The 22,737-nt window shown below is 57.7% G+C and overlaps 2 protein-coding genes across 3 annotated transcripts in view; both read left to right on the top strand.

Annotated features, from left to right (window-relative positions):
* NCKIPSD (NCK interacting protein with SH3 domain) overlaps positions 1–1,713 on the top strand; it is a 51,543-nt gene extending 49,830 nt beyond the window's left edge. Inside the window, exon 13 of the mRNA XM_053953617.1 lies at positions 44–1,713. Within this exon, the coding sequence (XP_053809592.1) occupies positions 44–247 (204 nt within the window). The 3' untranslated portion in view covers positions 248–1,713. The remainder of the gene's footprint in view (positions 1–43) is intronic.
* Positions 1,714–5,200: 3,487 nt separating this feature from the next.
* The window catches only part of CELSR3 (cadherin EGF LAG seven-pass G-type receptor 3), a 31,291-nt gene continuing 13,754 nt past the window's right edge, over positions 5,201–22,737 (top strand). Inside the window, exons 1-17 of one of the 2 annotated variants that reach the window (XM_053953582.1) lie at positions 5,201–8,324; positions 13,823–14,455; positions 16,027–16,249; positions 16,626–16,741; positions 17,122–17,210; positions 17,591–17,748; positions 17,933–18,096; positions 18,561–18,686; positions 18,856–19,025; positions 19,247–19,432; positions 19,575–19,685; positions 19,938–20,106; positions 20,366–20,507; positions 20,683–20,803; positions 21,115–21,298; positions 21,384–21,485; positions 22,107–22,121. In XM_053953582.1, the coding sequence (XP_053809557.1) occupies positions 5,201–8,324; positions 13,823–14,455; positions 16,027–16,249; positions 16,626–16,741; positions 17,122–17,210; positions 17,591–17,748; positions 17,933–18,096; positions 18,561–18,686; positions 18,856–19,025; positions 19,247–19,432; positions 19,575–19,685; positions 19,938–20,106; positions 20,366–20,507; positions 20,683–20,803; positions 21,115–21,298; positions 21,384–21,485; positions 22,107–22,121 (5,833 nt within the window). The remainder of the gene's footprint in view (positions 8,325–13,822; positions 14,456–16,026; positions 16,250–16,625; positions 16,742–17,121; positions 17,211–17,590; positions 17,749–17,932; positions 18,097–18,560; positions 18,687–18,855; positions 19,026–19,246; positions 19,433–19,574; positions 19,686–19,937; positions 20,107–20,365; positions 20,508–20,682; positions 20,804–21,114; positions 21,299–21,383; positions 21,486–22,106; positions 22,122–22,737) is intronic. The other variant, XM_053953583.1, reaches the window with a different exon arrangement.

Below are 22,737 nucleotides of genomic sequence, written 5' to 3'. Positions count from 1 at the left end.
CTTTCACTGTGCTCTGTGTTTTGTCTCCCCTCCCACTTGGCAGCTGAGGATGGAGTATCTGTCCCTGATGCATGCCATCATCCGCTCCACGCCCTATCTGCAGCACCAGCACCGCCTCACTGACCTGCAGGGCATCCTGCAGCGCATCCTGGGCGAGGAGGAGGAGGACCAGCAGTGCCAGATGGAGAAACTGATCATCTTGGAGATTTATAAGGAGTTTCCAGAAATCTCTTCTGGTACCAGCTAATGCTCCTCAGCTTGGACTGGAGTTTGAACCACTTGGATTGACTATGTCTTTTGTTGACACTTCCTCCCCATTCCCTCCCAGTACAGCTCATACCTTACATCCCTCTGTGTGAGGCCTAAGGTTGGGACAGCGTTCACCGGCCCTTTGGAAGCGCCAGTGGCAGAGAGGGTGTGGGGTGCCCCCGGGGCCTGGTGCCCGGGGCAGGCGGAGCAGGGTGGGTGCTGGCACGTGGTTTGCCTGCAGGACTCAGCAGGAGATCTTTGGGCAGCTGGTGTTAGTGGGAAGGGCAGAGAGCTTGTGGGGGCTTAGCAGCCAGCATGGGGGGATGTTTAGCTGCACTGGTGTCCCGAGGTCCTGAAGAGAAAGGCCTTTGCCTTAGAGTATCACTTCTTTTCCATGTGCGTCTCTCTCCCTGCAGTGACCAAGTGGAGTCTGCTGGTGCTTGGAAGAAGCTTTTGTAACATCTGTTTTGTTTCCTGCTGCTAGTGCCAAAGTGGTGCAGCCCTGCCAAGGGAAAGTAGCTGCTCGCTGTCTAACGCCTCGTCTAGTGAGCCTTTCACTCTCTCCTTAGCCTTCCGCTTTGCCTCTGGGCAGCAGCCCACCTTGGGTCATGGAGGTCTTACCCCAGCAGCTGCTTTTCAATCTGCTTTCTATAGTGATGTTTAAATCTGAATTTCTTGCACACTGTGGCAGCCTAGAAATAAGAGCCATGCGGATGACGCTGCCCTTAGGGAAGCCCTTGGCTGGACACAGCACCAAGACGTGTCCTGCCAAGTGAAGCTGCCACTTGCCACCTCTGTTGCAGCATTGTCTCGAGCAGAGGGGCTGCCCTTGGGCAGGTGCGCTCTGTTCATGAAGCGCGTGCATTTCTTGCCTTGAGCTTCATCGTAGCTCTGCCTCGCTGCCCTCCCTGTCCCCATGGCAGCGTGAGCCTGGTGTCCAGTAGCTGTTTGTGACTACGCTAATTGTGGGGAACCCTTATTTTTATTTCCTCTAGGTTTCTAGCAAATGGGATTAACCTGCTTCCCTGGTCCAGATAGTCACACACACTAATGTGGGTCTCTTAGATATTTGTGTGCACAGTGTGGTCACTCCCTGTCTCCAGGTCTTCTTTTGCAGTAGCCAGTGTAGAAGCTGTGAAACTGGAAATACTGGGCACTGTATTTACTTTAATTTTTTTTTTTTTTTTTTTTTTTTTTTTTTTTTTTTTTGTTAGTTTGAGGGGATGACACAAGCTCTGCAGGCCTGGACTGGCCACTGGGGCAGTGATGCTTTGAGAACAGAGGGTGTTGGCCTGGCAGCCAAGGGGGGCAAGAAAGTCAGCCTGGGAATGCCCAAGCTTAATAATCACCCTAGTAGAGAAACCTATTTTTTCCCTGTAAAAATGTATGAATGTCAAAAGGGATCCTGTATTTTCTTAAGCACTAAGTGTAACCTGCAAAAGAATAAAAATGTCTTAAACTGGACTTCTGTGAGTATAGCCCTGCCTGCCCAATCCTGTCGTGGGGGCACCAAAACATCAGGAGTGGTTGGATGCCTGCTGCCCACAGAGGCAAAGCACTGGGTGCTGATCTCCAAATAGGGGTAATGCTGTGGGTTTTCCCTCATTCAGATTCTTGCCTTGTCTTTTTCTACCATGTTGCTGGCTGACATGGAAGGGTGGAGGGCAGCAGCCCTTGTAAGGGGCACAGCCGTCATTCCTGGGGCCTGCCCAGCATCGCTGCTGCACATTAAGGGTTTGGCAGAGCTGGACTCACAGTTCACTTGCACAAGGTACGTGCAGCCTCAGCTGGCTCCCAGCGGAGCTGCCACAGCAGCGAGCCCAGGCAAGGAAGGGTTTCATGGTGTGTATCGAGTGCAATGAATCGTGCTGTGGCTGCAGACGTGTGCTCCCAAACCCCAGCCCGTGCCTGCAGCTCTGGGGTGCCTGGGATGGCAGGGGTTCTGCAGTGGGAGGACAGCAGCCACTGGGCAGAGCACTGCATTGGCAGCAGGAAGCTGGTCTCTGCTCTGACTCTGTGCCAATAGAGCCAGCCAGGCCATGGGCATAGCCCTGCTAGGCCAGGGGTGTAAATGCCAGATGCAAGCTGTGCCACTCCAAACGTAGCCATGGCATCAAGCACAGCTACCTGCAGAATCAGGGCCAGGACTGTCCCAGCTCCTGCCTCTTTGGCCCGTGTCTCCAAAGTCCCCAGGCGTGTGGCCTTGAAGTGTGCAATTTGCACACCTGGGGTCAGTCATGACACATAAGGGCTGCCAGTGCTCATTGGGGTGTCCCCCAAGGTGGCTCTCCTGTGCAGCACATGGTTGCATGTGCCCCTGTGCCAACCTTGGCTTGCTTCCAAGTGCTGCTGGGGCTTGATGCTGGCCCATGACGTGCTGCTGTGGTGAGATGTTCATCTGGCACTTGCCCTCAGTGACACAGCACAGGCTTTGCTGTGCCAGCCAAACCCAGCAGTGGTGACCTGTGGCTCTGCTTGCCAGGAGCCCAGACCACGGAGCTGGTGGCTCCCATTGGGATCCCAGAGCCATTGCTGTCCATGGGGTTGTTCACCCTATCCCAACTGCACAGTAGCATAACACCCTCTGTCCCACTACCCTGCTGCCACCACAGCCGAGGGCTGGAAGAGCTGGGGGGCAGCTGGCTGTGGGCTGCAGGCAGAGAGATGCACCTGCTGCACAGGAGGGGCCTTCACACATCACAGGGAATCAAACTGCAGCATGTACACTCACTGTCCCCAGCCTGCTCAGCAGGTCCTGCTCTCCATGTAGGCGAGACACTCAAGATTGTTTGCTGTAATAATGTACAATTAGAGCAGTGTCTCCTCGTATTGGTGTTTTTATTGTGGTGCAACACTGAGGGGTGTTGGGGGCTGGCATGAAGGGAGTGATACGTTGCCTGTGACCTGTGCTTCTGCTTATTGTCTGGAATGATTCAATCACAACTACTTTGTGGCAGTAATACCCTGATAATTTTCTTCTCCTCCCCTGAGCTGTCAGCTGGGTAATTAGAACAAATAAACTTGAAAGCCTTCATTACTTTTAAAAAGTATTGCCTCTCTCCTGATTTGGTTTCCTGATGGCACATCCCCAGTTTGAGGAGGTGTGATGTATGATCCAGCCAGCATATTCCTGTTGCACGTGAGTGATGAGCTGCCCTATGTTAAATGAGGTTTCTTGGGTGAGCTGTGTGCAGGGCCAGGGCTGCTCTGGCATTATCCTAACAGTACTGGGAGGACTCAAGTGGATACTTAAGGGTCTGTAGGGGAGAACGTAAATCCCCTGAGAGCGCACTATGCCATGTATGGCCATAGCCCTGTCAGTGCTGGTGCTGGACCACCCAAGCCAAAGGTGTTATGTGGTGGTTGAGGAGTTAATCACAGCAGATTACCCATCCTATGGAGTTCATAAATTAACATGCTGGCTTCTCCAGGGGTTAGACATCCACATTCACTGGATGTCAGCCCTGAGCATTGTGTAAGCACCAGGGGCACTTCTCTGTGGCAATGCTGAGCTGCACTGGCCACCGCTTTAGGGCCTGCCTGGTACTTCTGGTCATGGTCCTAGAACACATGGTTAGCACAAGCAAACCGGTCAAGGACAAGCCCTGCCTGCTCTGCCCACCCTGTGGCTTCCCCAGTGGTGGCCAGGCCTTGGCTTCTGCAGGTGGTGGGAGGGCCCCTTTGGAGCTAGGATGTGCATGGAGGCACAGTGCGTCCCATGTATGCCCTGCCCCATCCCAAACTCCCCCCATCTCCCAGATTTGCTCTATTTTCCTCTCTGACACAGTTCTTTCTTCCCTAGCATTTGCCCCATTGTGCCCTCTCCTTCAGCAGGACATGGCCAAGGATGTCCCTCTACCATGGCACATGAAACACTAATGAGGACCTAAACCCTGTTATGAGCTCCAGTGGATTAGGGTGAGATTGAGTTGATTGAATCAAACCAATAGCTAAATTACGAGGCTGATGCATTAATGAATCACCGTAACGCAAGGGCCTCAAACTGAATTTTCCTTGGAAAAATATAAGGTTGGTTGTTGTTTTTTTTTTAATATATCGGGGATGCAGGAAGCAAAATCTGAAACTTTCCATCTGGTGATTATGCCACAGCTTGTGGGTGTTGGTAGCTGGGGTCTGTGTCAGGGAAGCAGAGTGGGACAGTTAAGTTTGTGCCACACACTCGGGTGCCCATGGGTGGGGAGTGGGTGGCAGGGGCTGTGACACCACTTGCAGCGCCTGGAGGAGCGGGACACGGGGAAGCCTGTCCTCATTCACACAGTAACACACATCCTTGCAGATGCCCAGCGTGGTGCTGCTTCCAGATGGGCATGGGGGAGTGGAAGGGGCCCGTGGGGCTGCCAAGGCATGGCAGTGCCTCCCGCCTAACCGCCGGCACTTTCCTGCTTCGCCCTTTGTGTCGACGGCAGGGCAGCTGTCCCCGCGGGCTCTCCTCGGGCACGGACACCGTTCTGGCACCTGGTGCACCGGCAGTGCCGCAGCAGCGGGTCGGCGGGCTCAGCAGGTGCGCGTTGTGTGCACGGCGTTCCGGCGTCCGCGGGCCCTGCAGCTTTGGCAGGGACGCTCCGGGAGCCCCTCACCCGGGGCCGGCCGGTGCAGCCCCTCGCGAAGACCTGGCCGGCAGCGCTGAGCCCGCGGGGCTTGCTGGCGGGCGGCACACGCCGCTCCCGGGCCGGCAGCGGCCACCCCGCCGTGCCCGGAGCGCCCGCGGCCCGTCCGCCCGCGCTCAAGATGGCGGCGCAGGGCGGGCGGGGGCGCGGCGGGGCGGGGCGGCGGGAGCCATGTTGGGGCTGCGGGAGGAGCCGCCGCCACCCCCGGCAGCAGCAGCGGCGGCGGCGGCGGCGGGGCAGGGGGCGGCCATCGCCGGCGCGAGCGGGGGCGGCGCCGAGCCCATCGCCGTGCGCCCGGGCCGGGCGGCGGCCGCCGAGGCACCATGGCAGCGGCGGAGGAGCCGGTGGCCGCCCCGAGCCGCTCCTGCCGCCGCCGGCGCCGGGAGCCGCCGCCGCTCCTGCTGGTGCTGCTGCCGCTCCTGCTGCTCCCTTTGTTCCCCTCCGGGCTGGGGGCCACCGCGCCGCCGCCGCCGGCGGGCTGGGGGCCGGCGGCTCGCTGGGGCTGTCCCGCCGCCGTGCCGTGCCGGGCGGCGGCCGTGCCCCCGGGGCTGCCCCCGGCGCCGCGCCGCCGGTCCCCGCCGCGCTGCGCGCCCCGCGCCGCCCAGCCGCGCCCGCTGCCCTTGGTCTCGGCGCCGGCCCCGGGGCGGCGGGGCCGGCGCGCAGCACCGAACCGCCACCCGCTGTTCCCCCAGTACAACTACCAGGCGGAGGTGGCGGAGAACCAGCCGGCCGGGACGGCGGTGGTGACGGTGACGGCCCAGGACCCCGACGGGGGCGAGGCGGGGCGGCTGGTGTACTCCATGGACGCGCTGATGAACAGCCGCTCGCGGGATCTGTTCAGCATCGACCCGCGGGCCGGGCTCATCTCCACCACCCAGGCCCTGGACCGCGAGAGCATGGACCTGCACTACTTCCGAGTGACGGCCACTGACCACGGGGCACCGCGGCTCTCCGCCACCGCCATGGTGGCCATCACTGTGGCTGACCGCAACGACCACGACCCCGTCTTCGAGCAGGGCGAGTACCGGGAGACCATCCGGGAGAACGTTGAGGAGGGATACCCCATCCTGCAGCTGCGGGCCACCGACGTCGACTCCCTGCCCAATGCCAACATCCGTTACCGCTTTGTCAACGAACGGGCTGCCTACGACATCTTTGAGATTGATCCCCGCTCCGGCCTCATCACCACCAGCGGGCCGGTGGACAGGGAGAAGATGGAGAAGTACTCCCTGGTGGTGGAAGCCAACGACCAGGGCAGGGAGCCGGGGCCCCGCTCCGCCACTGTCAAGGTCTACATCACGGTCCTCGATGAGAATGACAACATCCCTCAGTTCAGTGAGAAGCGCTACATTGTCCAAGTGAGGGAGGACATACGGCCCCACACCGAGATCCTGCGTGTCACCGCCACGGACCTGGACAAGGACAACAACGCGCTGGTGCACTACAACATCATCAGTGGGAACAGTCGGGGCCAGTTCTCCATTGACAGTGTCACTGGGGAAATACAGGTGGTGGCCCCCCTGGATTTTGAGGTGGAGCGGGAGTACGCCCTGAGGATCCGGGCTCAGGATGCAGGGCGTCCTCCTCTTTCTAACAACACTGGCATGGCGAGCATCCAGGTGGTGGACATCAATGACCATGCCCCCATTTTTGTCAGCACCCCTTTTCAAATCTCCGTCCTGGAGAATGCTCCCCTTGGCCACTCTGTCATCCACATCCAGGCCGTGGATGCAGACTACGGCGAGAACTCGCGCCTGGAGTACAAACTGACAGGGGTCTCGGCTGACACGCCCTTTGTGGTGAACAGTGCCACGGGGTGGATCACAGTCAGTGGGCCCTTGGACCGGGAATCGGTCGAGCACTATTTTTTTGGGGTAGAGGCTCATGACCATGGCTCTCCATCTTTATCCGCCTCGGCCAGCGTCACCATTACTGTCATGGATGTCAACGACAACCGGCCTGAGTTTACCCAGAAGGAGTACTTCATCCGCCTGAACGAGGATGCAGCTGTGGGGACCAGCGTGCTCAGCGTCACGGCAGTTGACCGGGACGTGAACAGTGCCATCACATACCAGATCACAGGAGGCAACACACGGAACCGCTTCTCCATCAGCACGCAAGGTGGGCTGGGGCTCATCACTCTGTCTCTGCCACTGGACTACAAGCAGGAGAGGCGCTATGTGCTCACCGTGACAGCCTCTGATCGCACCCTGCGTGACAACTGCCACGTTCACATCAACATCACCGATGCCAACACACACCGGCCTGTGTTCCAGAGTGCCCACTACTCCGTGAGCATCAACGAGGACCGGCCTGTGGGCAGCACCGTGGTGGTGATCAGTGCCACGGACGATGACGTGGGGGAAAACGCCCGCATCACGTACTACCTAGAAGACAATGTCCCTCAGTTTCGTATTGATCCAGACTCTGGGGCCATCACTCTCCAGGCAGAACTGGACTATGAGGACCAGGTCACGTATACATTGGCTATCACTGCCAAGGACAATGGGATCCCCCAGAAGGCAGACACCACATATGTTGAAATCATGGTGAATGACGTTAATGACAATGCCCCCCAGTTTGTCAGCCCTCATTACCAGGGCATGATCTCTGAGGACGCACCTCCCTTCACCAGCGTGCTCCAGATCTCTGCCACCGACCGGGATGCCCACACCAACGGGCGAGTGCAGTACACCTTCCAGAACGGGGAGGATGGGGATGGAGACTTCACCATAGAGCCCACCTCGGGGATCATTCGCACTGTGCGTAGGCTGGACCGCGAGAACGTTCCTGTCTATGAACTGACTGCCTACGCTGTGGACAGGGGCATCCCTCCTCAGCGAACTCCTGTGCACATCCAGGTCACCATTCAGGATGTGAATGACAATGCCCCTGTCTTTCCTGCTGAAGAGTTTGAGGTCCTGGTTAAGGAGAACAGCATTGTAGGCTCTGTGGTGGCCCAAATCACAGCTGTTGACCCGGATGAGGGACCCAATGCCCAGATCATGTACCAAATTGTGGAAGGCAACATCCCTGAGATATTCCAGATGGACATCTTTTCTGGGGAGCTCACAGCCTTGATAGACTTGGATTATGAGACAAAATCGGAATATGTGATTGTAGTGCAGGCCACCTCTGCCCCTCTGGTCAGCAGAGCTACAGTCCACATCAAACTTATTGACCAGAATGACAACAGCCCTGTTCTGAAGAACTTCCAAATCCTCTTCAATAACTACGTGTCCAATAAATCCAACACCTTCCCCTCGGGGGTCATAGGGAAGGTCCCAGCGTATGACCCAGATGCATCTGACCATCTCTTCTACACCTTTGAGCGGGGAAATGAACTACACTTGTTGATTGTAAATCAATCGAGCGGGGAGCTGAGACTGAGCCGTAAGCTGGACAACAACCGTCCACTTGTGGCCTCCATGCTGATGACTGTCACAGGTAGGTAGTGAAAATCATTAAATCTTTGGTACAGTACCTTTGGAGGGCTCTGTGAGGTTCCTCTGGGGAAGCCCATTTTGCAGTGGGGGTTGGGGGCTGGTAACAAGATTTGGACTGGGAGTACATTCCGGTCAGAGAACACTACTGGAGTGGTGTGAAAGGTGCCATGGGAGGCAGACTGTTGAGCAGTGCTCTGTAAAGGGGCCGAGGCTGGAAATGGTCTGCAAGAACAAAGCATCGTTACTGAGCTGTGAGATCACTTCTGACTGCTAGTCAGGCACCTTTGGAGGTGTTGTGGCCAGCCAGACTGCGTTGTGTGCCATAGGGTGCTGGCCCAGGAAGGAGGCAGTTCCCAGGATGGCCAGGCTGCTGGCCCAGGGGCTGGTACACTGTTTTGCTCCCAAGCCCAGGTGACCCTTCTCTCTGCCAGGACTGAATGCTTCCCTGGCTCTGCACAGGAGGGAGGGATTGAGCTCAGTGCAGAAGGAGCCTGCTTAAACACCCATCTGCCGGTAGCATACAGTTCAGTCCAGATTCTGGCTGTGGCACCTGCCAACACTTGCGTTGCAGGGTGGCTCCTAAAGCCTAATACCACCTTTATGCAGCCAGCTTAGTGTTCAGGGGACAGCTGTGACAAGCCTGAGTGCAGTGCCTGGAACTCTTGCATAGTGTTTGTTGTTGGGGTATCCAAATGCAGATGCTAGCTGTAGCTAGGGGTGGCTTTGTGGGGTGTTGGGGTGCTCTCTAGCCCAGCTGAGGACAGGACAAAGATATACCATGAGGCTTGCCTGTGGGCAACCAGGGTTTGGAGCTGGGGCTCCCAGAGCCTGAGCTTTGCCTTCACCACTAGCCTTTCTTAGCTGGTGGATGCATGATCTGAAATGGAGGCATCTGTCCATTGCTGAACCATGGAGCGGCTGCAGGAGGGAGGGCAAGAGCTCCAGTGCTCTGGAGGGGCCAAGCACTGAATTGTCAGGAGTGCCTGGGGAGCCGTACTGTAAATTGTGATGCTCCCCTGACCATCGGCTACCAGCTGCCTTCCCTTTTAGCTCTCTCAGTCTGGCTTATTCTGTGAGAGGAGGATCTCTTTCAAAAGATGGAGCGAGGGCTTTAAAAGGAGACCTGTTCAAGGCAATCCTGCATGAGCAGCACCAGCCTGGCAGTGGGCTGGGGCTCCGTGGGGGCTAATTGTAGCCGCAGGGCTGGCCGAGAGCGGCTGCAGGCGAACACATGCCCGTTGCTGGAGGTGGGGGTGGTTTTGACCTTTCCAGCTTCTGCCCCAGTATGTTTATGCAAGCCCTGCCTCCTCACACACTTAACCCTGCACAAAGGCAGGAGACAATCACATCCTGAAGTCCTGTATCGAGCCGCCTCGTGGCAAGGGGGCCCTTGCAATTAGAATGTCGTCATCTTCCAGCGGGAAGGGAGAATGGGAGAGGTGTGCTCAAGGAGGGGAGAAGATGGAAGGGGAAGAGCTGTTCTGGCGAGGGAAGTGAGATGCTGGGAAATAGGCCTTTTGTTGGCTTTTATATTGGCTGTGGAGGTGGAGGTCTAGTTTGGTTTTTCAGTCTTTGTTGTTGGAAGCCCCCCGCCCAGCTGGCAGCTCCGCCGGCCCCATGCTGTTGCTGTGTGCAGAGAGAGGGTGGGTTTGCAGAGCTGGCAGCCAGGACATTCAGACCTGGCTGCATTGTCTGCCCCGGACACTGTGCCTGACAGAGCACCTTCCTGCTGCTGGGAGCAGCAGTAGCACCTACGTGGGTGCCCCAAGGGTCAGCATCCTAGGAGGACGTAGCTTCCTTGCCTTTATGGTGCATTAGAGGGAGGCTGAATCCCCCGAAAACACAGGGCAAGGGGCCATTTTGCCTGCCTGTGAGCTGTGTGTATTCTTAGCTCAGCCCCTTGTAGGAGGCAGAAGACTTGGGCCATCAGAAACTAGTGCCTTTCCAGCAGGGCTGATAGCCTCAAAACTGACCTCAGCTTCTCATAGACGTGTGGACACTTCTGGCTACTAAAATCTGTTCTTGGCTGCTGAGGATGCAGGACAGTGGGATGGAGGGGCTGTCCATGGCCAGCAGCACTGTGAAATCGGGGCAGTGTGAGAGACTGACATCATATTGACTTCAAACCATTTCAGACTGGTTTCTCTGGGCTTGGTGGTAAGTGAGGAGGCTCAGCTGCAGGAGAATGGCATTCATCTTCTGTGCTGGGTGATGGGAGCCTGATTTACTTTTAAGATCTCTTAACTGGTAAAGTATTATCAAAATGTTGAGAGGTCTGCCAAAACCCTTCAGCAGCGGTGAGGAATGTTGGCTGTACTGATACCCGTCTCTTTTCCTGCCTTCTCTATCTGGAAGTGTTTACTGTTCCTCACCTGCAAACATGAAAGTCACCCTGCCTGTCCCCAGAGCATCCTTGTGTGTACCTCTGGAGTTGCCATTGCAGTCAGAATAGTGGCTTTTTGCTCTCTTGGACACTGTTGCTGCCACTCAGCAGAAGAGGACATGGAGCTCTTCTTTAGCTTCGTTACTTTTGAAGCTGGTAATTGTCAGTCTTGGAATTGCAAACACAATGGCTCAATGCTGTTGAGCACTAGGGTTAGAGACCCTTGTCCCTTTTCCTTGCTCCATTCCCTGTAGCTGTGTTTCTAGGACTCCTCACTCTGCTGCATGAATATTCACCAGGCACCAGTGCTCCAGCCACAGGATTTAATCAGAAAGGCTGAGCATTCGTGATTAAAATGCCTCCCATGGGGGGTCAGTGCCTCCAGCCAGCTTTGGGCTTTCTTCTGGTAGCTTTATTTTTTTTTTTTCTTTCCCCATTTGCAGTGGGTCATTCTCTTAACCATCTGCTTCCCTCTGTTTGGAGGGGGGAAGCAGCCTTGGGTGGGACAGTGTTATAGGGGGGCTTACTGAGGAGAGCTGTGGGGCCAGGCCTGGCTCCACATTACTGTGGGGAACTGGGAAAGGGATGCTTGGCTTTCCTGATGTGGCCTGGCTGATGCCAAAGGTATCAGGTACCCTCCAACTCGCTTTCTTCCCCAGGCACAGGCTCCTTGCTCCTGTGAGGCATTACTGGCCTCCAGCCTGCCTCAGGATGCCCTCAGCATCGTGTGAGCCAAGGCTTAATAACGGCCATAAATCAGGCAGATATCTGCTGGGGGGAGCAAGAGCTGTCCCCAGGCCTTGTGGCTGCTTCTGGGTGAGCTGGAGAGGAGAGGGGAGGGAGCTTGCCTTGACCAGAGAGGCCAACTACGAGGAGGGGACAAAGGGAGAGGGGAGGGGAGGGGACGAGAGTGAGCTGGGACACGACCCAGCTGTGTGGAGAAGTGATGGCATCCTGGGATACTGTCTCACCAGGTGGTTCCTCAGGGAGAGCTGCCAGGCTGATGGTGGCTTGGGGAGCATCTTGTGCCAAGTGTGACTTGTGGCTTTCCTCACACTCCTGCCTCCCAGGGCCTGGGTGGTCTCAGTACCCCATGAGCCTCTTGCAAAGAGAACGTGCCTTGGGCAATGGAGGTGATGATGCCAGTTCCTTGCCTGAGCCCAGACAGATCTAGATACCCTGGCATGTCCAACCAGATGCTGAATGGAATTATTTTGTTGCTGCTGCTCATGCTGCCCTCCGTGCCAGAGCAGGCAGGGTGTCACACAGAGGGTGCTTTCTTACCTTGCTTCCATATGGGATGGGAGCAGTTTGACTTCAGAGAGAAGCAACCCCCCTTTCCTCCAGGAGATCAGCTCCTGGCTTGCTGCTCCCCCAGCCTGGAGTCAGCCTTATCTCCAGAGCACCAGTCCCTGTGTGCAGGCTGCTGCTTGTGCAGGAATTTGCAGGGTCACTTGAAATCTTTCACCTTCTGAAGAGTAGAGAGAGGTGAAAGAAAGAGAGATGTTTCAATTTGTAAATCCTTCTGCACTGCAAACTTCAAACGGGGCTGAGGGAAATCAAAAGGCTTTGCAGCACAGCAGCCATGGGAAGAGAAGAACAGGAAAGGCAGCTTTGTACGTGAGGCTTGGAGCTGGGGCATGGATGAGGGACAAGCGGCTGGCATTTGCACACCTGGTCCTCAGCAGGGATGGAGCTGACTGGGGTGCCAGGAATCCTGCTGCTCCTCGTGCCTCCTTGCACTGGGTTGAGGAGGTGAAGCACACAGGGGAGGTTACAGCAAGGCTTGGGGTCCAGGATTAGTCGTGGGAGTCACTGTTGAGATGTGCCGAGGTAACTGTTGTGTTGGTATGGTGATGGAGAGCCAGTTTTCCAGGGAAACGTGGGGGTTTAAGGCTCTCAGGTGAATGTGGGGTCGGTGATGGGAACAACAGGTGACAGCTGTGTGCTGCTAATGCCCATGGGGCACCAGCGTTGGGGTGCTGGCAATGGGCTGCAAGATGGATTGCTTCATTTCAAGAGCAGTGAGGCTCTTGATGAGCCCCATCGAGCATTTCTGGGGCCACCAAGGTTGGCACAGTCTTGCCTTGCCATGCTGAAGTCTGGGTCTGCCTGCTGGAGCCTGTGCTGGAGGCCCAGAAGGAGGGGACCAGGTTATCACCTGGAGGCATTCTCCTGGGTGTCAGCAGACAGGCTTCTCCCACCTGGTTCTCCCAGCCAAAGCTGCTAGCAGAGGTGTCTGGGGTATCCTGGGGTGTCAGGATCCATTGGGTCTCTGGGAATTGGGTAGGTGGGGTGGGGCGGGGACTGCCCGTGACCACAGATCTGCCAGCATGGACGCTGCACGATTGCCCATTTGGGCTGTGCTGTGCTGCCCGTGCCCCTGCAGTGCACCCGATGTGCGGTGGGTGAGCTGCTGCTGCTGCTGGCCAAGGTCCTGAGAGAGAGCAGGCAGGCGTGCTCCCGTGTCCCTGCGTGCTCCTCTGCTCCTGCCTGGGAGATTGCTCATGTGGTGCGCGATCCCAAAGGGAAGGAGTTTGTTTCCAAGGAAAATGGAGATTAAAGAGAATTAAACAAACCAGAGATGGGCTGAGAGAGGAAGAGATGCAGAGCAGATGGTGAGAAGGGGGGAAGCAAGGAGACCAGCACAAAAGCTTGGGAGAGCCTGAAGGAGAGAGGAAGGAAATGGCAGGAGAGCACAGGAAAAGGCAGCATGGGGAAGGCAGACAGGGCACAGCAGGGAAGCAAAACACCCCAGGCCCTGGCATCAGCTCCTGTGTTTGCCAAACCTCCTGCTGGGACTTCCTTCTGTTCCTGAGCACCTTTGTTCCTGAGAGCTCAGTTTGCTGCCGAGATGCAGGACAAGGAGAAAACCTGAGAGTTCTTTCAGTGGAGAGTCTGATGGGGGGGAGAAGGTGCAGCCACACCGGCCACTCCCCCTCCATCCCAGGTGGCCCTCCGCTAGCCTCTGAGGCTGTGGCTCCAAGCTTCCTTACCAAGGACTCGGACCTGTGGGGGGCCACACTGGGGTGCAGGGCTCTGCCCTGGGCTGGGAGGGAGGAGACCCTCCAAGCAGCAGGCAGAGACCTGCAGCGTGTTCCTGTTCCTTCCAACAGACGGGATCCACAGCGTGACAGCTCAGTGTGTCCTGCGCGTGATCATCATCACGGAGGACATGCTGGCCAACAGCATCACGGTGCGGCTGGAGAACATGTGGCAGGAGCGCTTCCTCTCCCCGCTGCTGTCCACCTTTCTGGAAGGAGTGGCCACCGTGCTTGCGACGCCCAAGGAGGACATCTTCATCTTCAACATCCAGAACGACACGGACGTGGGGGGCACGGTACTCAACGTCAGTTTCTCAGCCCTGGCACCGTGGGGCGGGCGCTACTTCAGCTCGGAGGAGCTGCAGGAGCAGCTGTACATGAAGCGCATGGTGCTGACGGGCACCTCCATGCTGGAGGTGCTGCCCTTCGACGACAACGTGTGCCTGCGGGAGCCCTGCCAGAACTACATGAAGTGCATCTCCGTCCTCAAGTTTGACAGCTCCGCCCCCTTCATCGCCTCTCACTCCACCCTCTTTCGGCCCATCCACCCCATCGCAGGCCTGCGGTGCCGCTGCCCCCAGGGCTTCACCGGGGACTACTGTGAAACGGAGATCAACCTGTGCTACTCCAACCCCTGCCTGAACGGGGGCATCTGCACCCGCAAGGAGGGGGGATACACCTGCGTTTGCCGCCAGCACTTCAGCGGTGAGTGCTGGGGCTGGGGCCCTGGGGGAAGGGTGGGAACGTCCCTTGGCATTGCTGTCACCGTGGCAGGTGCTCTTCCCACCAGTGCAGTGAATGTCAGAGCCTCTCTGTGCCTGCAGAGGTCCAGCTCTGCTCCCAGCTCTGTGTTTCCATGGTGCTGCATGTGCAGGGCTGAGGTTGCCATAGAAATCTGTCTTGTAGGGAGTTGGCATGGAGGACTCTTGGGGACCTTGGCCATCACTTTCCACCCCTTCTCACAGAGCAGGAGGACTAAGCTAGACTATGCTAGGCTGGAGCACAGGAGGTTTCTTGGCTGTGCCCCATGCTAGGAGGGTGATGGGCTCTGGGACCGTTGGAGTCCGTCTGTGGTTTCAGCCTGTGCCAGTCTTCAGCTGGTCTGGCAGAGGTGTGGAGCCACACTGGCCCCATGTGCAGTGGTTAAGCTGCAACCCACCCAGAACAGAAGGGGAGGCTGGGCCTAGGTGCCCCACCAGGCAGGATCTGATCCAGGCAGATCTGGTCCTAGCTGGGGGGAGCTGGCAGAGGAGTTCACAGTCCAGCCAGAGTCTGGTTGCCGCAAGTTCCCTACAGGCTGTCGAGAACTGGCAACTGGGGGATGTGGGGAGGTGGCCTCTGGCTACTGAGGATGGATCCCCTGCCTTGCTCTCGCTGTTGGGAGGGAGCATGGCAGCAGATGGCTGCCTGGAGTTCTTCTGTAGGTGGCTCCTGGTGAGATAAGCAGAGTCAGTGGTAATTAACCTCCGGCATTTGAAGCGTGAACAGCCATTAGCAGAAGGGTTAATGAGCTCATTTGCCTGTCACTTCATGCTGTCTCCTCATCCTCCTTGTGTATCACGGAGCAAGTAATGGAGCAGGGCCTGGGGCGTAGGACTTCAGCTGAGCGGTTCCCTGGGTTCTGTGGGAATAGCACAGGAAAAGGGGCTGACAGATGCCCTGCACTGCACTGTTGAGTTGGCATGGGGCATCCCTGTTAGCCATGCCAGCAAGGTGCCAGGGTATTTGTTGTTCCCCATGTGGTTCCCACTTGCATGCAGTGTTTGGAAGCTCCCGGTGCCATGGGTGATACTTCTATAGCTATTGACAGGAGCTCAGTGGCACTGGGCTGTCCCCACACCCCACAGACAGGACTAAGATGCCTGTCCAAGGTTTGTGTGGTGGCAGGGCCCAAGGAGGCACCCTCAGCATTACCAGGACTTCTCTGGCTTGTTTCTCCATTCTTAGGACTGTGCAGCCCAGCTGTGGCCAGTGCCCTCCTGTCTCATTCCCATGCTGTACTGGATCCAAAGTTGTCCCTTCAGCCAGACCTGGCATCACATCCAGCCCAGTGGCTTGTGCTGGGCTGGCAGTCATTGCTAGCTCAGTGGCTACTGTGGGGAACGCCTGGGTAACACTTGGGGTATCATATCCTTCACTGGCCCCTAGCTGCCCCACAGACTCCTTCCCCTCAGCTGCCCTGCCCTGAATCCAGGCTGAAGTCTGCATTCCCAAGACAAGGGGCACGTGGGTGGCTGCTGTGTACGCGTCCCAAGCCTGTGGCCTTGCTCCTGCAGGCGAGAACTGTGAAGTGGACAGCCGCGCGGGGCGGTGCGTGCCCGGCGTGTGCCGCAACGGTGGCACCTGCACCAACGGCGCCGACGGCGGCTTCCGCTGCCAGTGCCCAGCGGGCGGCTTTGAGACGCCCTTCTGCGAGGTGTCCACGCGCTCCTTCCCACCACGATCCTTCATCATGTTCCGGGGCCTGCGCCAGCGCTTCCACCTCACCCTTGCCCTCTCGTGAGTTCTCTCTCTCCTCCACTGTGCACCAGCATCCTTGGTTCAGCTGGCCCTGCTCTGGTGGCTCTTGTGCACAGCACGCTGGGCCAATCCAGGAACTGCCTGATGCTCTCCACACCCCTGTGTTACTGGCTTGCTTCCCCACAGGGCTGCCCTGGCACCTTTAGCCAAAGGGCTCTGAATCTGCACTGGCATCAGCTTATGCCTTCCTGCAGTGCTGCTGCCCTTTGCTGCTGCCAGCTCTCTGCCTCCATGCCTGGCCCCCATGCTCAGGTCTTAGTGTCCCTGTGCTGGGATGCTGGTGCATGCCATGGGAGAGAGGTCTCCACGTGTTCCTTGCACACACCCTGCCCTCCTTCTTCTTACCCTGCCCCAGGTTCAGCACTGTGGAGCCCGGCGGCCTCCTGCTCTACAATGGGCGTTTGAATGAGAGGCACGACTTCCTGGCAGTGGAGATCATCCAGGGGCAGGTCCAGCTGAAATACTCCACAGGTACACTTGGCCCTGCCTGTTGTGGGATTTGTGTCATGGGAGCTGTGAGAAGGTCTGTCCTGAGTGGGAAGGGAAAAATGCTGCCCTGGATGGAACCTGTGCTAAGGGAAGCAGGGTTAAGAGGTATTGGTGAGCATCAGTGGATAGCACAGGAGATGAGTTGTGTCTATCAGGACTCTCCCTGGGCTTAGGAGTGCGGTGAGCACAAACCAGGACAAACCCTTTTGGTGTTTGTCTCTTTGCTGCTGTTCTGTCCTGTTGTGTCACTGTGAGCTTCACAAGTCCGTCAGCAGCACAGTGGGTTTGGTGCCTTAGGAAGGGTGGGAACATCTGAAGGCTGTCTGGCTTCCCTCAGCCTGCCATCACCCCTGTCTCCTCAGGAGAGTCCAGCACGGTAGTGAGCCCCTACCTGCCAGGGGGTGTGAGCGATGGGCAGTGGCACACGCTGCAGCTCCGCTACTACAACAAGGTACGTGTGCCCCAGCTGTCCCCAACACTCATGGCTCTCTCTCCCCACAAGTGAGCAGCTCTGGCTCTCCTGTTCTCTGGCTCTGTCCCATGGCAGGGGCTCAGGAGAGAAGGTAGAGGGATGGATGCAGTGGAGCAGACAGCTGGGTACAGGGACAGATTGACACTTAGGACCTCACTTGGAGGCTGCAGGAATGTGCTGCATGCATTGTCCTTGCCCATGTCCCTCTCTGGTGCTGCTCGCTGGGCTCAGCTGGAGGTTTCCGTCCAGGAGCACAGCTGAGCCTGGGCTGTGCTCAGGCCTTTCCTTGCTGTTGTGTGAACTCTTGGGTGCTTGGGTCTTAGGCATGTGTGCTGCTGACGCTCTTCATTTGCTTTCAGCCCAAGGTCAGCACCCTGGGCGTGGTGCAGGGCCCCTCCAAGGACAAGGTGGCCATCTTGACAATAGATGAATGTGATGCTTCAGTGGCCCTGCAATTTGGCAGCGAGATTGGAAACTACTCCTGTGCTGCAGAAGGTGTGCAGACCAGCTCAAAAAAGTGAGTTCCTTGGAACTGCTGTGGTGGGGAGAGGTGGTCCCCTGTGGAGCCAGGCCTTCACATCCAGGACTTTGGCTGTGTGTGCCTGTCCCTAAGGAGATCTGCTTCCCAGCCCTGTGCACTGGGGAGCTCACTGAGGTGAGGTCACTGTACCTCTTACAGCCCTGGGCTTCTGATCCTGCAGGTCCCTGGACCTCACAGGTCCCTTGCTCCTTGGAGGGGTCCCCAACCTGCCAGAAAACTTCCCCATCACTCACCGGGACTTCGTGGGATGCATGAGAGACCTATTCATCGACAGCAAACGCATCGACCTGGCCTCCTACATTGCCAACAATGGAACTGCTGCAGGTACTGCTGCCCCTGCTCCTGCCAGCCCTGCCCAGGGAATGGATTCTCCTTCTCACACAGCAGTGCTGCTGGGCTGTAGCAGCATGGTGACACCACAGCTGGAGTTGAGCAGATTCTTACTGGAGAACAAAGCCTTCAGATCCCTCTAAATGATCCAATGCCCACCTCAACTAACATTCTGGGAATGTCTCCTGATCCCAAGTCCAGAGCCCGTTGAGCTGGCTGACCTGGGAGATGCCAGATCATCAGTCTAGCTCTACAGTATCTTTGTTCTGGCATAAGGAGCACCAACAGCCTTAACCCTTAGAGCTGAGCAGGCAGGGTTTGTGTGGAGACACTGAGCAGCAGGGCTTGCCCCTCTGACAGCCTGGGAAAAGGCCAGCAGCCAGCAGTGCCTTTCCATGTGGGCTGGGGGGAGGTGGTGAACTGGTTGAGGCTGATACAGGTGGCTTTGGTACCTCCAGGTTGTCATGCCAAGCACACGTTCTGCGACTCCAGCCCTTGCAAGAACGGCGGCACCTGCTCTGTCAGCTGGGGGACTTACTCCTGCCTGTGTCCTGTTGGCTTTGGGGGCAAAGACTGTCGCCATGGTGAGAGTGGGCAGTGCTGGGCACAGGCAGGGTGGGGTGCAAGGCTGTGCTGGGGTTGCTGTGGAAGCAGAATAATGGATCCATGTGAGATGAACTAACTCTGCTGTCCCTGCATAGTGCTCCCTGTGAAGTGCCCTTCCCTTCTCCTCACTGCCACTTTCCTTTCCAGCCATGCACCATGCCCACTATTTTCAGGGCAACAGTGTCCTGACCTGGGACTTCAAGGCAGATGTGAAGATCTCAGTGCCGTGGTACCTGGGGCTGGCGTTTCGGACGCGCCAGCAGGATGGGGTGCTTCTGCAGGCCCACGCAGGCCAGTACACCACCCTGCTCTGCCAGGTATGGCCACAGCCTCAACCACAGCACTGTGGTCCAGCCTCTGCTGCTGTCTGCCCCAGGAGAGCGTGGGGACCTTGTTCTCCCTGCTGGTTCCATCCCAAGCAGAGGGTAGTTGAGGGGAGAGGCATTTAGCAGGCATGGATTTCCTTGCCCATGCTTTGATGGATGGTCGGCTGGAAGCAGCCAGAGTTGATGAGGTCTTTGCTGTTCCCTTTCTGCAGCTGGCTGGGGGCCTGCTCTCCTTCATGGTGAGCAGGGGGTCGGGGCGCAGCACCAGCCTCCTCCTGGACCAGCTGCAGCTCAGTGATGGGAAATGGCACGACCTCCAGCTGGAGCTGCGGGACGTCCACAGCGGGCGAGACTCACGCTACGTCATCACCCTCACCCTGGACTTTGGGCTCTACCAGGTAGGTGTTGCTTAAGACCCTGGCACCAGGGCAGGAACTGTGGGGAATGCTTGGTAAACGCAGGCAGAGCTGTGCCTCTGCACCCCCTGAGAGGGCTGGGCCAGGGCTGGTGCCCATTGCCTCATGTTGCTCCCTTCTGCAGGACACGGTGGTTGTGGGAAATGAACTGCATGGCCTGAAGGTGAAACACCTGCATGTGGGGGGAGTCCTGGGCTCTGGCGAGGTGCAGAATGGGCTGAGGGGCTGCATACAGGTGAGTCCATTGCTCTGAGCCTTCCCTTTTCAGCAGGTCTCTTATGTGGATAGTTGGAAACGCAAGTCTGGCAGCTGCTGCCAGCATCCATCCTGCTGCTGTCACTCTTCCTCTGGGCATTCAAGGCTCTGAGGTGCCATGGGGTAGCGTTAAATAGGGAGGATGGCGAGTGGCTGCTGCTGGGGGTTTGTGGAAGCTGGAGCCCCGTGTGTCTGTCCTGGCTTCACTGTGAGTTTGTCACCTGCACTGCAGGGTGTGCGACTGGGTGACAGCGTCACCGGGATCGTGCTGCCCAAGCCCAACCATGCCCTGCGGGTGGAGGCTGGCTGCAGTGTACCAAGCCCCTGTGACTCCAACCCCTGCCCAGCCAACAGTGTCTGCAAGGATGAGTGGCAGAGCTACTCCTGTGTCTGCCAGCCAGGTAGGACCTGCAGCACCCTGCCACTCCTCTGCTCTTCGTGCCTGCTTATCTTCTCCTCTCCCCCTGTGACTCCCTCCTGGCCTGTGACAGCTCTCCTGTCCATGCCTTGGGCAAGTCACATCCCTGTCAGACACTCATCAATTTTTCTGGAGGGCAGAATCCCTCCTGAGCCCCCTGAATTCACTCCTCTGGAGAGGTACTCCGACACCTCTCAGGGAGAAGGTATTTGTTTTACACGGTGGTCTCTGTCCACACTCAGGGTACTACGGAGGGGACTGTGTGGATGCGTGTCATCTCAACCCCTGCAAGAACAAGTCGGTGTGTCGCCGCAAGCCGGGCTCACGCCTGGGCTACGTGTGCGAGTGCAGTGGGAACTTCTTTGGGCAGTACTGTGAGCACAGGTGAGATACAGGGCAGGACCATGGCCTTTGGGCCTGGCTCCATGCTGGCCTCCCATCCTGGATATGTGACCAGGGACTTTTCAGTGCCATCTTCCTCCTTGGAGCTGCTGACTGGTGGCAGAACAAGGCCTGGGGAATTTGGTTGTTGTAATATCAAAGATATTTCTCTCCCTAGGATAGACCAGCAGTGTCCAAAGGGCTGGTGGGGAAACCCCACCTGTGGGCCCTGTAACTGTGATGTGAACAAGGGCTTTGACCCCGACTGCAATAAAACCAACGGGCAGTGCCACTGCAAGGTGAGGGACAGCTGTGCCAATGGGGACATGGATCATGGCTTCTCTGAAACCCTGCTTGTTCTTGATGCTGTTCCTTGTCCCCCCACAAAGGCCTGGCAGTTGCCCAGGTCCTGCTTTGTGTGCCCATATCTGGGCTGGATCCCTGCTCAGCTCCTCTGTACAGCCTTCCTGGACCAGCATGGTGATGATGGGGGCAGTGGGGTGCTTGAAAATCAGGAATGCCTTGACCTTCTCTGGCTCCAGGGGTTCCCCAGCCAGCCTTGGCTGCTGTCCTGTTGGGCTCTCTGATGATTGTCCCCATCTCCTCCCAGGACTTCCACTACCGCCCCAGAGGCAGTGACACCTGCCTGCCCTGCGACTGCTACCCCGTGGGCTCCACGTCGCGCTCCTGTGACAGGGAGACTGGCCGGTGCCACTGCCGGCCCGGGGTCATTGGCCGCCAGTGCAACAGCTGTGACAGCCCTTTTGCTGAGGTGACGCCCAGCGGCTGCGAGGGTGAGTGTGGGCACAGGAGTGTGGGCAGCTGTGCCACGGGGCTTGGTGTCAGTGGCCTGGCCCTGTGACCATTGTGTCTCCACAGTGCTCTATGACGGCTGCCCCAAAAGCCTGAAGGCAGGTGTGTGGTGGCCCCAGACCAAGTTTGGCTTCTCGGCTGCAGTGCTGTGTCCCAAAGGCTCCTTGGGTGAGTGGGGATGTGATGGAGAGGGGAGGGGGCAGCCTGGCTGTCCTGTAGCAGCCCTGGCAATATCACTCTCTTCTTGCACTATCCCAGTCCTGTTCAGCTGGGCCTGAAGTTTGGGAGAAGGAAGTTGGAAGAGGAAATGCCACAGCCTGGGGAAGAGCAGAGAGCAGAGGGTGCTGGCCATAGGACTGGGGTTGGATAAAAGCTATGGGGTGTAAGACCCATCACCCAGCCACGGGGTTGTGCTGTTCCCTCAGTCTTGATCCCTGTCTTCTTCCTGCTGCTCTTTGGGTTCACCAGGCTTGAGGCTGAGGTCAGGCCTGGCACAGTGCCTTGCTGTGGCTCTACCAGCCTTATCCCTGTGTGCCCCGCAAGAGAAGCGGGGCACAGTGTGCTGTCAGGTGAATGTTGGGTAGGAGTCAGCATCCTGAGCTGGAGGAGGCAAAGCTGTCCTCAGTGACAGAAAAGGTGTCAGCAGGGTGTCTGGGAGTGTAGGGCAGTGCAAGCTCCAGGGGACAATACAAACCCTGTCCTTCCCCAGCCGTTCGCCCCCGGAGGAGGCAGGTTTGGCTCCTAACTGTTGTCGCTTCTCTCCCCGGTTCTCTCGCCCTCCGTGCACAGGCTTGAGGGGTGCAGGTAAGGTTGTTCCCATCTCCTTCCCCCTGTGCTCTAAGGGCTGCAACACATGGCTTTCCCTCCCTGCTCCCTGCCTGACACCCTGCACACCCCTGCGCTTTCCCCACTGCTTCTGGAGCTGCCAAGGGTCTTCCCAATGCTTTGCCTGGTCTCACTGCTCCTACACAGTGTTCCCTGCTCCCAGCTCACTAACCAGCACAAGCCCAGCTGCAGCTGCATGCAGCCCTTGCCACCCTCTGTGCCTAGCCTGCAGTGTTGGCTCTGGGCAGGTCTGTGCTCTGCTCCCTGGCTGGGATGGATGCTGGCTCTCCTGGATGGTACTCGCTTGCTTAGGCTGGGCGGGGAAGGAGCTGGTGGTGAACAGTGGGTGGTGAGGCCAGGAGGAATGGCTGTGGGGTGGAAGAAGGGGAAGTTACTTGAGTGGGGAGTGGTAGGACAGGAGCAGGGACTGATGGACAGGCACAGCACAAGGTCCTGTTCCTTTTGCCTGGCTGGAAGGGGAAGGCACAGGGACCTGGGGGTCAGATTCTGCCTAGATCTGCATCTGAGTCAGTCTCTGTTCTGTGCAAGGGGAATGCCATCAGTATGGAGATTTCCTGTTCTTCCTGCTCCCTGC

The sequence above is a fragment of the Vidua chalybeata genome, chromosome 12 (genome assembly GCF_026979565.1).
Source record: "Vidua chalybeata isolate OUT-0048 chromosome 12, bVidCha1 merged haplotype, whole genome shotgun sequence".
NCBI classification, from domain to species: Eukaryota; Metazoa; Chordata; class Aves; order Passeriformes; family Viduidae; genus Vidua; species Vidua chalybeata.
Note: the sequence above shows the minus strand (reverse complement) of the source record. Positions and strands in the feature narration are given on the sequence as shown.